General features: G+C 43.4%; 1 protein-coding gene across 3 annotated transcripts in view; it reads left to right on the top strand.

Annotated features, from left to right (window-relative positions):
• The window catches only part of CHD1 (chromodomain helicase DNA binding protein 1), an 85,507-nt gene that overhangs the window by 43,273 nt on the left and 26,215 nt on the right, over positions 1 to 16,019 (top strand). For all 3 annotated transcript variants that reach the window (XM_055140809.1, XM_055140789.1, XM_055140800.1), the window contains exons 16-22: positions 1,394 to 1,556; positions 2,927 to 3,079; positions 6,517 to 6,588; positions 7,373 to 7,522; positions 11,589 to 11,737; positions 12,583 to 12,679; positions 12,764 to 12,859. In XM_055140809.1, the coding sequence (XP_054996784.1) occupies positions 1,394 to 1,556; positions 2,927 to 3,079; positions 6,517 to 6,588; positions 7,373 to 7,522; positions 11,589 to 11,737; positions 12,583 to 12,679; positions 12,764 to 12,859 (880 nt within the window). The remainder of the gene's footprint in view (positions 1 to 1,393; positions 1,557 to 2,926; positions 3,080 to 6,516; positions 6,589 to 7,372; positions 7,523 to 11,588; positions 11,738 to 12,582; positions 12,680 to 12,763; positions 12,860 to 16,019) is intronic.

Consider the following 16,019-nt stretch of genomic DNA (forward strand, 5'->3'; position numbering starts at 1 on the left):
TTTATGGTAAAATTTGTAAGTGCTCTACATTCAAAGAAATACAGGTAGGGCCCAGGACCTACCCTAGTGGTAGATTTTCATGAGTCCTGTGTAAGGACAAAAAGTCAGTCCTCAGTGCGAACAAAAACACATTTACTGCTTAAATTATAGGGTCTTGGTAGAGAAATTTCAAACAAAAGGTGAATGGGGCTGGACATAGAGCACAGGGGATGGCACTTGCTGGCTCGATCCCACCTGCCTGGCACATAGTATTCCCTGTGCCTGGACAGGAGTGACCCCTGAGCACCTCTGGGTGTGGCCACACCACCCTTTCTGCACACCTCTCAAAGAGACGATGGCAAGTCCACCTCTCAGCTTAGCTTTCAGCCCATTTCCGGTTTATTCAGACTCTTAACTGGCCCCATTTCCTCCAGTCTTACTTTTTTGGAAATAAGATGTTTTTGTCTCACTGAGTCCCTTCGAAGACTGACCTCATAATCACTGTCACTGTCATCCCGTCGCTCATCGATTTGTTCGAGTGGGCACCAGTAATGTCTCTCATTGAGAGACTTATTGTTACTGTTTTTGGCATATCCAATACGCATGGATAGCTTGCCAGGCTCTGCTGTGTGGGTGCGATACTCTCCGTAGCTTGCCGGGCCCTCCGAGAGGGGCGGAAGAATCTAACTTGGGTTGGCCACGTGAAAGGCTAACGCCCAACCGCTGTGCTGTCGCTCCAGCCTGACCTCATAATGAAGAAATAAAATTCAAAATGGTAAAAGACAAAGTAGGTCATGGCGCGAGTACATGCTGTGAATAGTTCAGGGTAATAGAGTAAGCACCCATATGTTTTCTTAGTTACACCTATATTGTAGGATTGTTAATTATTTTGGGGGGGTTGGGTTTTGGGGTTTTTTGTTTGTTTTTTAATCTTGGAGCCAGAGCAGGTAGCCAGGGATTACTCCTGGCTCTGCTCTTAGGAATTACTCCTGGTGGCCACAGGGCACCATATAGGATGCCTGGATCGAACCCTAGTCGAACCCTGACCAAACGTGCTGCACTCTCCAGTTCTGGTAGGCTTCTTCTCAGAGTGATGCCTAACCAGGCCTCGAGCTGTCTGATGGGAAACCTGCAGGAAGTTGAGCTACAGAGTGCTGCAGACTTTCAGAGGGAGTCGAGGTGGGCGGGTTAGCGTGTAGACTCGGACCGGCTCTGCTGATGGCCAGAGGATGGCCGTCCCTTCTCACTGCTCTGTGAACAGGGCTGGGTCTGGTGTTTGTCAAGCCATCAACTTCGTAGGTCCACTTTTTGCTTCGTTTTTTTTTTTTTTCTTATTTCTTTATAGTTTTAGACTCCATCCTGACTGGTAATTATGGTACTAAACAAACATCTTTTTCGTGATTTTTTTTAACAGATGGATACTGACCAGGAATTACAAAGCCCTCAGCAAAGGCTCCAAGGGCAGCACCTCAGGCTTTCTGAACATCATGATGGAGCTAAAGAAATGCTGTAACCATTGCTACCTCATCAAACCACCAGATAATAATGAATTCTATAACAAACAGGAGGCCTTACAAGTAAGAATCTTGAAATACTATTTTGTGATAAAGCAGAATTCTAGAAATGTTTCACATTTAAATGAAAATGGTACAATGTGTTGTTACTTAGAAATTCCCTTTGCCTAAGGACATTAAAACAAAGGGCTTATTTTTTTAAAGTAAGTTTTACTGGATCACTGTGAGATACAGTTAAAAACATGCATGATCACATTTCAGTCATACAATGCTCTAGCACCCATCCCTCCAGCACTGCACATTCCTCACCACCATCTTTCCCGCCACCCCCATCCCATCCTACTCCTACAGCCCTCTTTATCCTTTCTCTCCAATTTTGGGCATTATGATTTGCAATATAGATACTAACAGGCCATCATGTTTGGTCCTTGGTCTACTTTCAGCACACATTTCCCATCCCGACCCTCCAATCATCATTTAGTTCAAGGTTACTTTCCATCCCAACTGCCTTTCCTCCCAGCAGGTGGCCCTTACTCTCTTCCAAACTGTGGTAGCCCTTATTCTCTACTGTCCTTAGGTGTTAGTCTCATATTAAAAACAAAGGGCTTTAATAGTAAAAGTCTTCATAATTTAATTTTGTTTTGCTGGGATCAAATAGTGGACTTCAAACCATAGATAACTTGCACTGAGCTACATCCTCTGCCCTTAAAAAGGTTTTTCAACTAGAGTTTATCAAATTATTTTGATTTTTTTTTTTTTTAAGAGATGAATCTCTACTCATGAGCTATTTTACTTTTGGGATCAACACCTACTGGTACCCAGGGTTATTTCTAGCTCAGTACTCACCCTTACTTCCTCCCGGTGACAGAACTACACTGTGTCAGGGGTCAAACTTGCCCTCTCTAGTGTGCCTCCAGCACGGTGAGCTCTCTCCTCAGCTCTTTTATTGCATTCGTAATTGGGGCGGGGGCGGGGTGAGTCCTGGTAGTGATTGATGGTTGTATTGAGTCTGTGCTAGGGCAGGTGGCAGTCTTAGGACATCTTGCTTTACGGTCTTTTCTGGAGACGAGTTTGATTGGAGCCAACGGCATAGTTACCCAGCTCACTGGGTACTGCTTCGAAATGCTGGGATTAGAGCCCAGTTATGTGTAAGTTAGAATATGCCTTGCTTTTAGAACCATTAATTGTTGCTGCTTCCCATATATTTTTCAACTAAGATTTTTTTTTTTTATATATACAGCATAACTTACTGAAGGGCAAGGAAGATTTTAACTCATCAGATATCAGAAAAAATTTGAAAACTGAAATTGCCATTTTTTGACAATGTTAACTCTTATAATAATTAAAGATACTGAAGTGTTAAGTGGGGCATTTGTTGCATTTTATTTGTTCTTTAACATATTATAAAAGTTGTAATTTTTTATTTCCTTAAGCACTTAATCCGTAGTAGTGGAAAATTGATTCTTCTTGACAAGCTGTTAATTCGCCTAAGAGAACGAGGCAATAGAGTTCTTATTTTTTCTCAAATGGTGCGGATGTTAGATATTCTTGCAGAATATTTGAAATATCGCCAGTTCCCCTTTCAGGTAAGCATTTTATCGTACCTCTTTTGTTGATTTCAATTTGTTTAATCCCTAAGCATGTTCTATAAAACTTACCTTAGGAATTCTTCTGTACATAAACATTTTAAATGTAAATTTATACTTTTAAGGAATTTATTTTTTAATTTTAATTTTTATTAGTGAATCACCGTGGGGTACAGTTACAAACTTATGAACTTTCATGTTTGTATTTAGTTTACATTCCTCCACCAGTGCCCATTCTCCTCCACCAATGATCCCAGTATCCCACCTACCACCCCCATCCCAACCCCTACCACCCCACCCTGCCTCTGCGGCAGGGCATTCCCTCTTGTTCTCTCTCCTATTGTATGTTGTAGTTTGCAAGAGAGGTATTGAGTGGCCATCATATTCGGTCTATAATCTACTTTTGGTACGCAGCTTTCAACCCAAGTGAGTCCTCCCAACATTCTCTACTAGGTGTTCCCTTCTCTGTCTCTGCTGCCTTTTCCCCCAGCATGTGAGGCCAGTTTCCAAGCTGTGGGCAGACCTCCTGGTTCTTATCTCTACTACTCTTGGGTGTTAGTGTCCCATTCTGCTACTTTATAATCCATATATGAGTGCGATCTTTCTGTGTCTGTCTCTTTCTTGCTGACTCATTTCACTCAACATGATGCTTTCCATGTTGATCCACATATATACAAATTTCATAACCTCGTCTTTTCTAACAGCTGCATAGTATTCCATTGTGTAGATGTACCAAAGTTTCTTTAACCAGTCATCTGTTTTTGGGCACTCTGGTTTTTTCCAGATTGTGGCTATTGTAAACAATGCTGCAATAAACATACAAATGCATAAGTCATTTCTACTATACCTTTTTGCTTCTCCAGAATATCTTCCCAGGAGTGGTATTGCTGGGTCAAATGGGAGCTCAATTTCTAATTTTTTGAGAATCGTCCACATTGTTTTCTAAAAGGGCCGAACCAGTCAGTATTCCCATCAGCAGTGAAGGAGAGTCCCTTTCTCCCCACATCCATGCCAACACTGGTTGCTTTTGTTTTTTTGGGATGTGGGCCAGTCTCTGTGGTGTGATATGATATCTCATTGTTGTTATGATCTGCATCTCCCTGATGATTACTGATGTCGAGCATTTTCTCATGTGCCTCTCAGCCATTTGGATTTCTTCTTTGGGAAAGTTTCTGTTCATTTCATCATCCCATTTTTTGATCAGGTTGGCAGTTTTCAAAGGAAATATGTTTTAAATTTTTGTTCGATGGTCTTTTTAATGACACTTTAGCAGGAGTAATTCACTCATTTTGTTGCTTTTTTAAAATTCTTTATTTCTTTTCTATGTGTGAAGCTAAAGGGACAGACTGCCATTGTCTGGAGACTTTCGTTTGAAGGGGCAAAGGGAGAGCAGTCTTTGTGAATGTCCAGGGATTGTGGGTTCTGAGAGTCTAAGTGCTCAGAATATTCTAATGCATGGTTTGCTGGACAGAACTGACACTATGGCAGATACAAGACCAAGATGGTTCTTGTGGTTCACCTGTTCAATACTTTTAGAATTCATTCATGATGGTTAAATTTAGTACCGATGAGTATTTTAATGTTGGAATCAGGTGCTAATCTCAGTATTTTACCTCCAATTCTATTTAACTCTTAAAGCAATGTTATGACTAGTACCTGGAACGTAAATGCGCTCAAAATAGTCTGTTGGAGTAGAATCCTACTGCGCAGCTCTTGTTTCTCTCCTGTATTGGAGCTGATCACCTGGTAACCTGGTGGTACTCATAGCTATTAATCACTCATGAAAACATAGCATTATTACTCTGGTAAGTGCTGTGACGGCAGGCAGCAAAATCATCTGGCCATTTGGGGAAAACAATTAGGAAGCACTGCTGCGTGGTTTTGGTTTTAGCACCACACCTGGTGTTGCTCTGGCCTCTTCCTGTCGAGGCGTCCCCCCTGGCCTGCTCTGGGCCCTTCAGGTGTGGGAGGGGACAGGCATGCTGCCCGGACTGCACTTGCTCCAGGCCCTGCTCGATGATAATAGAGTGTTTCCTTTTCTTGGGGAAAAAAATAAAGTCATACTTTTTACTGTCACCCTTTGTCTCCCGTTCTGCTCCGCATCGTGCCCCAGCTTTATGTTCATTTGCAAAAAAACTCAAAGACCAGTGCAGAAGTGCTTGTGAACCCTGGTTGTCTCCCCAGCCCCCGTGTCCTACATCTCTCCCGAGAGAATCATTTTAAATATTTCTGGGTTTCGTCTCCCACAGTAATTGGCAGTGCCATTCTTTTAAAAAGTTTTTCTAATTGTTATTCTTCGTGAAAGAGAAGTGCTTCGTTTTTGTGTTTGTTTGGTTTTGCTGTTGGGCATTGTTGTAGTGGGTGCACTTGTTGTATGCCTCACATCGAGTACTCAGTGCCGTGATGAGCCCTCTGTTCGGTGAAGGAAGTGCCATGATTTCCATTTCCTGAAGAGGAAACTGACATGTCTGTGGCATTCAGCAGTCCTCTGGATTCTCAGTTCTGTGCATTTTCACAGAATCCGTGGTATCCCAAATCAGTGATTCTCAAACTAGTTTAATTTATTATTGGTGGACTCACTGGGGTCCTGACTCTGCCGTCAGGACTCACTCCTGCTGGGGGTTGAACTGGACCTGGCCACATGCAAGGCCAGGCACAGCAAACACCAACACACACGCGCGCGTGCGCGCATACACACACACACACACACACACACACACACACACACACACACAAGCACAAAGCACACAGCACCCCAATCCTGCACTCTCTCTCCAGCCTCTGCGGAATTTCTTTTCCCTCTCCCAGCCACCACCACCACCACCACCACCCAGTCAGTTGAGTGATTCGGCACACCTTGGATGGGACTCAGCATTTTTCATTTTTACATCCTCAGGTGACTGGGGTACTGTTGCTCGGTAGCCGTACTGGGCTTGATCACTCTATCTACTCTATCTTATACTGGGCTGTGACCTGTGGATGCACCGAGAGGTCAGTTTAGCGAGAGCTGGAAACCTGGTGGGGGCCTACGGGTAGTGCATTGGCGAGGTGCTCGCCTGTCCTGTGGCTGACCCACATGGACCGCCCAGGGCCAGAGTCCCTGTACTCCAGATTGTCCTCCAGCGCCTCCTGGAGTGGCCCTGAGTGCAGGACCAGCTGCGGCCCCAAGACTCAGAACCTGCTTTGAGTGTGCGGCTGTGTGCTCATTGTCACGTGGAGTGTATTCCTTAGATGCGGTCTTTGGAGTAGATTGCAGCCCGTGTTCTTAGGCATTTAAGGGAAGCAGTGCTAGAACTTAGTAGGACAGATTTCTAGGGCCTTTTACTACTGGTAAGAATTGTATATAACATCATAGTCATTTATTCATGAACGATTTCATAATATTGTAATTGACTTTTTAACTGTTTCATTCTACCCTCTGCTGTGTTTCATTTCAGAGATTAGATGGATCGATTAAAGGGGAGCTGAGGAAACAAGCGCTGGATCACTTTAATGCTGAAGGATCAGAGGTACGACTGCTTTGAACATCGTAAATTTTTAGTCATTACTAATCATTTGGTTTGTTAAAAAAAAAGAAAATTGGGCGGGAGTGATAGCACAGCGGGTAGGGCGTTTGCCTTGCAGGCGGCCAACCCGGGTTCAATTCCCGGTATCCCATATGGTCCCCTGAGCACTGCCAGGGGTAATTCCTGAGTGCAGAGCCAGGAGTAACCCCTGCCCATCGCTGGGTGTGACCCAAAAACCAAAAAAAAAAAAAGAAAGAAAGAAAATCATTGCCAGTTTTGATTTATGAGCTTTTTTAAAATGGCTTTTTTGGTGATCAGGCACACCCCGCCTTGCTCAGGGTTTTGTCCTCGCTCTGTGCTCAGGAACCACTCTTGGTGGTGTGAGCAACCATACGGGATGCGAAGGGCTGAACTTGGGTTGGCCACATGCAGGGCTAACGCCCCACCTTCTCCATTTTCTCTCCTACCCCAATTTGTGAGAATTTTAAGTCACCATTTTATGTTAAACTTGAAATTTTTATTCTTACCAGTACTATTTTAGCAGAAGGTAGTCATTATGCTGTTTTCAATTAGAATTTGATGTATTATTCCCACATGTAATTTTTGTTGGTTTGTGTATGTGTGTGGTGGTAAGGTTTGCTGGATTTATTTTTTTAAGTGTGTTTCATTTTTGTGTGTTAAGGTACTTTTTAATATGAGAAAGTAAATTACAACATAATCATACTGATTATTCAGTCACATGCTAGAAAGACTAAAATTGTACCTATTCATGCTTCCTTTATTACAGGATTTCTGTTTTTTGCTTTCCACACGAGCTGGAGGTCTAGGAATTAATTTAGCCTCTGCTGACACTGTTGTCATATTTGATTCTGATTGGAATCCACAGAATGACCTTCAGGCACAAGCCCGAGCTCATCGGATTGGGCAGAAGAAACAGGTATTTTTGTTCACCTTAATTTCATTGAAAAATCCATTCTTGTGTTTCTTTCCTGTTGTGCTATATTTTTTGAGGTTGGGAGACCCACCTGCCTGTGCTCAGGGTTCGCCCCCAGCTCTGCACTCAGAGATTACTCCCAGCAGTGCTTGTGGGACTGTGGTGCTGGGGATCTAACCCAGGTGCCCTTGCTTAAGGCAAGTGCCCTAATGCTGTCCTTTTCCTGCTGGTCCCATTGTCATCTCTATTTTTGTGCAATTAGCTGGCTCTGTTACCTATAATGGGCTTTGGGAAGAATCATTCATCATCTGACCCCTTCGCCCTTGCAGTTTGATTTGCTTATCTCTAGAGAAATGCTGCATGGCTCCTTTCACTAGCAGGGCGTGTGAACAAGTGCCATAAGGAAGCCTTTGTCATTTGTGTTATTATTTAAAATGATATTTTCTACTGAAGTGTGCGTTGTGATTTAAAAAAAAATTTGGTAAGTATTCTAAATTTTATTTATAAAAATTTTATTTATTTTATTAAATCACTGTGAGATCCACAGTTACAAAGTTGTTCATGATTGGGTTTCAGTCATACAATATTCCAACACCCATCTCTTCACCAGTATACATTTCCCACCACCAGTGTGTGTTATGATTTAAAGCGAAGTGTTTTAGGAATGGAGAGGTAACTCGATGGATGGTGCACACGGGGTCGGGGCTCTTCCCCTCCCCACACCACTGTCCAGTCTGCCTGCAGTGGCTTCCTGGCCCCTGAGCATTCCTGGGACACCCCTGTGAAGAAAATGATGATTAAAAAGCAGTGCCTTACCAAGAACATATCATGCATTTTCTGTAATTTCTTGTTACTCAGGTAAAATGTATATTTTAAGTAAAAGCTTATATTTCTAATAATGGTTCTTCATGAGCCATAGTAATTCCTTTTTCATGGCAGCTATAAAAGGGGGTGTAAAAACACCCCCTTTTATGCCATGGAGTGGATACCTGTAATGACAGAAGCTGTTCTATTGCCCTAAAAATTTAAAAGAGTTGTTTCTCAAGTAATCTTTATTTCATTATGTGACTATACTAGAATGTAGAAAATTAAGTTTGAGTTGAGAGATTAAGAGTAGAAATCATCCTGCGTAAGTCATAGAAAAACAGGAAAGCACCTGGGGTGTGCTGGTGTGTAAGAGAGTGTATTTAACTTAGATTAAATTTTAGAAAATCTTTGAGCAGTAAAGAGAGGAAAAGTTGAATTTGAATACCCATAGGCTAAGACAAATTACAGACTATTGCCAGCGGAAAGGGAGGGGTCTTTCCACAGGGGAGCAGAGTCTGACGTGTGTGAGGAGTCAGAATATCCTGTATTAGGAGACTGGGTGAGAAGTCTTGACTAATGGTACTGAAGCAGATGTCTCCTCAGTTGAAATCCCCAAAACAGGGCTAGATATAAATTCTATTTATACTTCTGAAATATCATAGAAAATGAACACTAGAGGGCCAGAGGGAATGTTAAGAAAGTTAAGACATTTAACTAGCATTAGACACTTAGGGCTGCAGCCGGGACACTGGCTCAACTCCTGGCACTTCATGTGATGCCAGGCATGGTGTCTGACCACTGCTGGATGTGGCCCCAAAGCCGCCTCCTGCCCCCACCAAAAATAATTGAAAGAACAGAGACTAGGTAAGGAAAGAAGCCAACTTTTTTTTTTTGGGGGGTGGGGGGAGTGGCGGGAAGGGGCATGGTGTTCCATTCCTGGCAATGAGCATGTGGTTTCTGCACTCAGAAGTCACTCCTGGTACATATGGCTCAGGGGACCATATGGAATGCTGGGGATCAAACTTCGGCTAGCTGCATGCAAGGCAAGCACGTCAACCCACTGTACTATCTCTCTGACCCTGCAAGATTTTTTTTTTATTTATTTTTTTTTTGCTTTTTGGGTCACACCAGACAATGCACAGGGGTTACTCCTGGCTCTGCACTATGGAATTACTCCTGGCGGTGCTCAGGGGACCATATGGGATGCTGGGAATCGAACTCGGGTTGACCTTGTGGAAGGCAAAAACCCTACCCACTGGGCTATCGCTCCAACCCCAAGATTTTATTTTTTTAAACACAAATATGGTTTAAATATAAAGTACATTTTCAATGATGAGATTTTTTGTTATCTTTTTATTGATAAATTATGGTAAGATACCTATTGTATTTGGCTTTAAATTTAACAAAGGAAATATAAATCTTTTGTTAAGTATTTGCATTCTAACATCACAAAGTATGAGTGGCTGTAGTTGAGTGATACAAATGAGTTTTATTAATGATGGTAATTTTTATAAGCATTTAGAATACTTTTGATAAAATCCAAATAAAGCATTATCCAGTTATGTTACTGGTAAATATGACGCTTGTAATCATAAAAATTAATGTGTATTGTAGTTTTTCAAAATGCCTCATGTTTACATCAGAGTAAGATCAGAATTTAAACTCACCATGGGGGATTAAATTTAGATAAGACCAGTTTTCTGGATATGGCCCAAACCCTAGTGTGCCCCTCCCCGATAAAACCCAAAGCAGAGGTTTAAAATCACTTCAAAGACTTGAAAGACGGTAAATCCTTTACTTTTTGGTGTCAGTTGATTGCAAGATGTCTGGTATCCCAGGTCCTTATTTTCTAAATTCTAGTTTATTAAAATGTGGGTCCCTGCCACATAACTGGGGGTGGGGGGTTGCAAGAAATATTAAAAATTGGTTTTAAAATAATTTTTTAAATTATTTCATTTGCATACCTACTTTATATACCAGTAGACTTGGAGCCTGTTAGGAATTTCTCAAGTGGAAAGTGGCTGCAAGTGGAGAAGGTCTGAGCAGCCCTCATGCTTCGCTCAGCTGGCAGGGCTTGTCTTGCCTGGGGCCAGGCTGAGCTCCATCCCAGGAGCCCACCCACCTGACTAGTCCCTGAGGGCAGAGCAGGCGGAAGCACTGAGCACTGCCCGGGGTGGCCCCAAACCAAAATCCAAAGCAGCCCTGTGCCCTGCTTCAGATCAGAAGTTCCCAGACCTGTTCAGGCTACAGTTCCCTCTGCAGAGAAAACTTAGTCAGCGTCCCTGGGAATCACATTGTAAAAGTAACAAAGAGAAAGTGACCCTAGCATGCATTCAAGATTCTTAGGGACCTCTGGGGTCTTTGCGGGCCTGGGGAGGGTGGCATCACTTGCTCTGGGACCCATCTGAGCAGGAGTGAGCCCACCCAGTCACTGAAACCTTTGAGCAGTGCCCATCCTTTTTTCAGAATATCCTCGCAAGGGCCTGCCTTACGGAGCACTGGCTGACCTGAGAAACGGGCAGTTGCCAGTTTGAAAGATTTCAATCACAGGGCTTCATCATTTATTTGAGGAGCAGGTGTAGAATGGATTCTCGTAGCACTGGAACATGAATTGAAATGTGGGGTCTGCTGTAAGGGTATTTAACGTTCACCGTTTTCCCCAGAGAAAGATAGTTTAAAAATTAGTCATTTGGGAAGGGGGGCAGGTGAGGAATGAACTTTTGTAAAGAAAATGTACAGAGGGATATTCTTTCCACTATTAAACCAGAGGAACTCACCGTTAGCACATCTCCTGGTAGCGCACGCACCTAATTCAGTCATTGGCCCCACACGGCCACCAAGTACTGCAGGGTGTAGCTGTCAGCGCCCCAGGCCCAAGAATCAGGGCATGCAGCCAGTAGGCCTGCACCCTTCCCACTGACTGGAGCTTCGTCCTGGGCTCCCCAAGATGGCTGGGAAGGAACTGTGCTCCTGAAAAAGGAATATAAAGCTCCTTTGGTTACTATCACTTTCATTTTGCTTTTAGCCTGTGAAAACCTCATGTAGGATTATTTGGGAGCTTCAGATAAGTATCACTGTAGCACTGTATTCCATTGCTCATTGATTTGCTCGAGCGGGCACCAGTAACATCTCCATTGTGAGGCTTGTCGTTACTGTTTTTGGCATATGAATACGCCAGGGGGAGCTTGCCAGTCTTTGCCATGCGAGATGGGTAAAAGACATTCTTTCTGCAGTTTTTGTTTTATCATACGTATCTTTACAGGTGAATATTTATCGGCTGGTTACAAAGGGATCAGTTGAAGAAGATATTCTTGAAAGGGCCAAAAAGAAGATGGTTTTGGATCATCTTGTGATTCAGAGAATGGACACCACGGGGAAGACAGTGCTGCACACGGGCTCCGCCCCCTCCAGGTAGTCCCTGTGCCATCACGGGCACTGCAGAGCTGGGCTGTGTTTTTGAACCCTCAGGTGCTGTGAGCACGTCTGTCATGGGGTTCTCTAGGGTCGCTTCACACACGCGAGCACACGCACACACGTTCACATTTTAGAAGAGTGGAGTGGATTCTGTTCAGTGGCATACATTAGGATCTTGTTTCTGCCGGCTCCTGGTTTGGGCTTTGGGTTTTGTTTTTGCTTTCTGAGGTTCTGGAGATTCACAGGGCCCAGCACGTGAGGGCTGTCTTACTGCCGAGCTACACACCTCTGCGTACTTGCTAGTGCTATAAGCTCGGGGAAGTCCTTGGCTCTTCTGGGCTGTTTCGTTTGTTGGGAGGTGGTGAGAGGCATCAAACCCAGGCCTTCGTGCATGGGAAGGATGCGATCTGTTACTCAGCTCCCCTTCAGCATAGACTTCTGCTTCCTTGATTTGAGTGACTTTTTTTTCGGACAGGGTGGGGAAGTGACAACCCTGGTGGTGCTCAGGGCTTATTCCTGGTTTCTGCTCTTAAGGGTCACTGTTGCGGGAGGTTAGGGGATCAGACACGGCTCAGCCATGTGTAAGGCAAGTGCCCTACCCACTGTACTGTCGCTCTGGTCCGTGGTTCCTTGGTTTTAAAATAAGTGTACTAGCACCTGAAATATTAGTCATCTTCAGACATGTGGGGCCTTGAGTCTGATTCCTGGAACTGCACAAAAAGCAAACTAATTAGAGCTTCATTTATCTAACCATATCACATTCCTCTATAAAGGTGACTGTTTAAATGATTGGTAAATGGACTAGGTCAGCGTTAACTACTCTTTGTTTTTCTTGATTTTAGTTCTACTCCTTTCAATAAAGAAGAATTATCAGCCATTTTGAAGTTTGGTGCTGAAGAACTTTTCAAGGAACCTGAAGGAGAAGAACAGGAGCCCCAGGTGAAAACAGTAGTTGAGACTGTATTCAAGTACAAAGTGTGTTTGCTTTAAAAAGGCTTTAAGAAGGCTTCTTTCTCATTCTAGGAAATGGACATAGATGAAATCTTGAAGAGGGCGGAGACTCACGAAAATGAACCAGGCCCTTTGACGGTGGGGGATGAGCTGCTCTCCCAGTTCAAGGTACACCCTGTGTTGCATTCCGATGGTTTGACAGATGTGTAGTTGAGAGGGATTGAGCTGCTGTTTGTTCAGGATTTTAATCTCTTTAAAAAGCACAGTCTGCAAAGTCATTTTTTAATTTCAATTAAATTTTGGTTTTGGTTTATGGGCCTCAGTGGTCGTACGCAGAAGCCTGTGCCCATTGCCAGGAACTAGACCAGGTTTAGCGCCATAACAGCAAGCACCTTAAGCCCCCACTCTCTCTTCTAAAATCTTCACATTCACTGGTCCAGAGAGATAGTGCAGCTGGTAGGAAACTTAAGTGTTACCACCACAAAGAAATAACATAAAATAAGTAAGCAATAAGAACCAAGTAAAACTTACAAATTTCCCTGATTTGATGAAGACCCCAAAGTTACATGTGTCCAAAAGCACTGTAAATAAACCAGCATCATAAAGTTGCTTGCCAGTTGTTGAATGAGTTTATCAGATTTAGTGAGCATCTGCATAGGGACATAGCAGGGAACAAAAGCTTGTAAATGTGCCACTGACCGATGGTGGAGAAACTATTGCAGGATGAGAAGTCCAGTGGTATTATGAGCTGGAGTACTGTGTAGTTAGAAGTTGACCTTTATAGCTTGGTGTGATCTAATGAGTGTTGTTTAAGCTCTTGTCTGCAGATACCTTCTACCCATCCATGAAAAAGTTTAATACATGGCACACCTCGACCGTGTGCATAGCTGCTCAGACTTGCCCCTCATCTGGGGGATGGTCCTCAGCTCCCCCAGATATCTCCCTCTGGTGAATAGGCCCTGGATTGTGCCAGCTCCCCCACTGGCGACCACCCACTTCGGGAAAGATTGGTGTAGTGGCTACAGTGAGCTTTCTCAAGGACCAGCAGGAAGTTTTGTGGACGTTTTAATTTTCATTCACTGATGTGATTATCTTTTTCTGTCAACTAAGTTAAACTGTTTGCTTTACCTAGACTCAATGTCAGTTTTTTGATTTTTGTTTTTTTTCCTGTTTGGGTCACACCTGGCGATGCACATAGGTTACTCCTGGCTCTGCACTCAGGAATAACCCCTGGCGGTGCTCAGGGGATCATATGGGATGCTGGGAATCTTGAACTCGGGTCGGCCATGTGCAAGGCAAATGCCCTACATGCTGGGCTATTGTTCCAGCCCCTTTTTTTACTGTTTTTTTTTTTTTTTTTGCAGTTCTTTTTTAAAGTCATTGATAAGTGGACTAGAACAAATGCATGTTATCTTCCTAGCAGTATGTACCCACATTTATACCAGTGTTACCCACAGCTGACTTTAAGGCTCTCCCACTTTAAGCTTACTGACAGGAGAGCGCAAGCATTTTTCTGTCTCATCCCTAACACGAGTAAGCGTAGTTTCCGTATTTTTATTTTCCTCAGGTCAGCTGTAAGTTTTAAGGTATACTGGCTTTTTGTATATCCTACTACAGTCCACTGCAGTCCCTTTTTGTAGAAGAGGGTGTGTAGGGGCAGTGGTTGTGGGTCTGGGCCACACCCTCAGACAACTCTTACTGTCGTCCTGAGGACTGAGCTGGTGTTGGCTGTGTGCAAGGGAAGCACCTTACTCCCGTACCGTCTCCATAGCCCAGCCGTCCTTTTTATTTATTTATTTTTAATGTAATTATTTTTTAATTAGTGAATCACCGTGAGGGTACAGTTACAGATTTATACATCTTTGTGCTCATGTTTCCCTCATACAATGTTCGAGAAGCCATCCCTTCACCCAGTGCCCATTCTCCACCACAAATAAATCCAGCATCTCTCACACCCCCAATCCCATCTCCCCCCACCCCACCCCACCACTGTGGCAGGGTATTCCCTTTTGTTCTCCTTCTCTCTAATTAGGTGTTGTGGTTTGCAATAGGGGTGTTGAGTGGCCATTGTGTTCAGTCTCTAGTCTACATTCAGCATGCATCACCCTTCCCCCGAGTAGCCTCCAACCAACCACATTTTACTTGGTGTTCCCTTCTCTATCTGAGCTGCCCTCTCCCCAGAATGTGAGGCCAGCTTCCAAGCCATGGAGTCAACCTCCTGGTACTTATTTCTACTATTCTTAGGTGTTAGTATCCTACTCTGTTATTCTATATTCCACAGATGAGTGCAATCTTTCTATATCTGTCTCTCTCTTTCTGACTCATTTCACTTAGCATGATACTTTCCATGCTGATCCACTTATATGCAAAGTTCATGACCTTATTTTTTTTTCTAACAGCTGCGTAGTATTCCATTGTATAGATGTACCAAAGTTTCTTCAACCAGTCATCTGTTCTAGGGCACTCGGGTTTTTTCCAGATTCTGGCTATTGTAAATAGTGCTGTGATGAACATATATACTTTTTTGCTTCTCTCTGGGATATATTCCCAGTAGTGGTATTGCTGGGTCAAATTGGAGCTCAACCTCTAGTTTTTTGAGAATCGTCCATATTGTTTTCCAAAAGGGCTGAACTAGTCGGCATTCCCACCAGCAGTGTAGAAGGGTCCCTTTCTCCCTACATCCTCTACAGCAGTGGTTGCTTTTGTTCTTTTGGATGTGTGCCAGTCTCTGTGGTGTGAAGTGGTATCTCATGGTTGTTTTGATCTGCATCTCCCTGATGATTAGTGATGTAGAGCACTTTTTCATGCACCTTTTGGCCATTTGTATCTCTTCCTTGAGAAAGTTTCTGTTCATTTCTTCGCCCCATTTTCTGATGGGATTGGATGTTTCCTTATAGAGTTCAACCAGTGCTTTATATATCCTTGATATCAACCCCTTATCTGAAGGGTATTGGGTAAATATCCTTTCGCATTCTGTAGATTGTCTTTGTATTCTGGTCACTGTATCTTTTGCGGTGCAGAAGCTTTTTAGTTTAATGTAGTCCCATTTGTTTATCTCTGTTTCCACTTGGTTGCCCAATTGCATGTCATCTTTGAAGATACCTTTATCTTCAATATCGTGGAGGGTTTTGCCAACCTTGTCTTCAATGTCCCTTATGGTTTGTGGTCTAATGTTGAGGTCTTTAATCCATTTTGATCTGACTTTTGTGCATGGTGTCAGGTCGAGGTCTAAGGCCATTCTTTTACATGTGGTTGTGCATTTGTGCCAGCACCATTTGTTGAAGAGGCTTTCCTTGCTCCACTTCACATCTCTTGCTCCCTTATCAAA

Source organism: Sorex araneus, chromosome 1 (assembly GCF_027595985.1).
Source record: "Sorex araneus isolate mSorAra2 chromosome 1, mSorAra2.pri, whole genome shotgun sequence".
Taxonomy (NCBI): domain Eukaryota; kingdom Metazoa; phylum Chordata; class Mammalia; order Eulipotyphla; family Soricidae; genus Sorex; species Sorex araneus.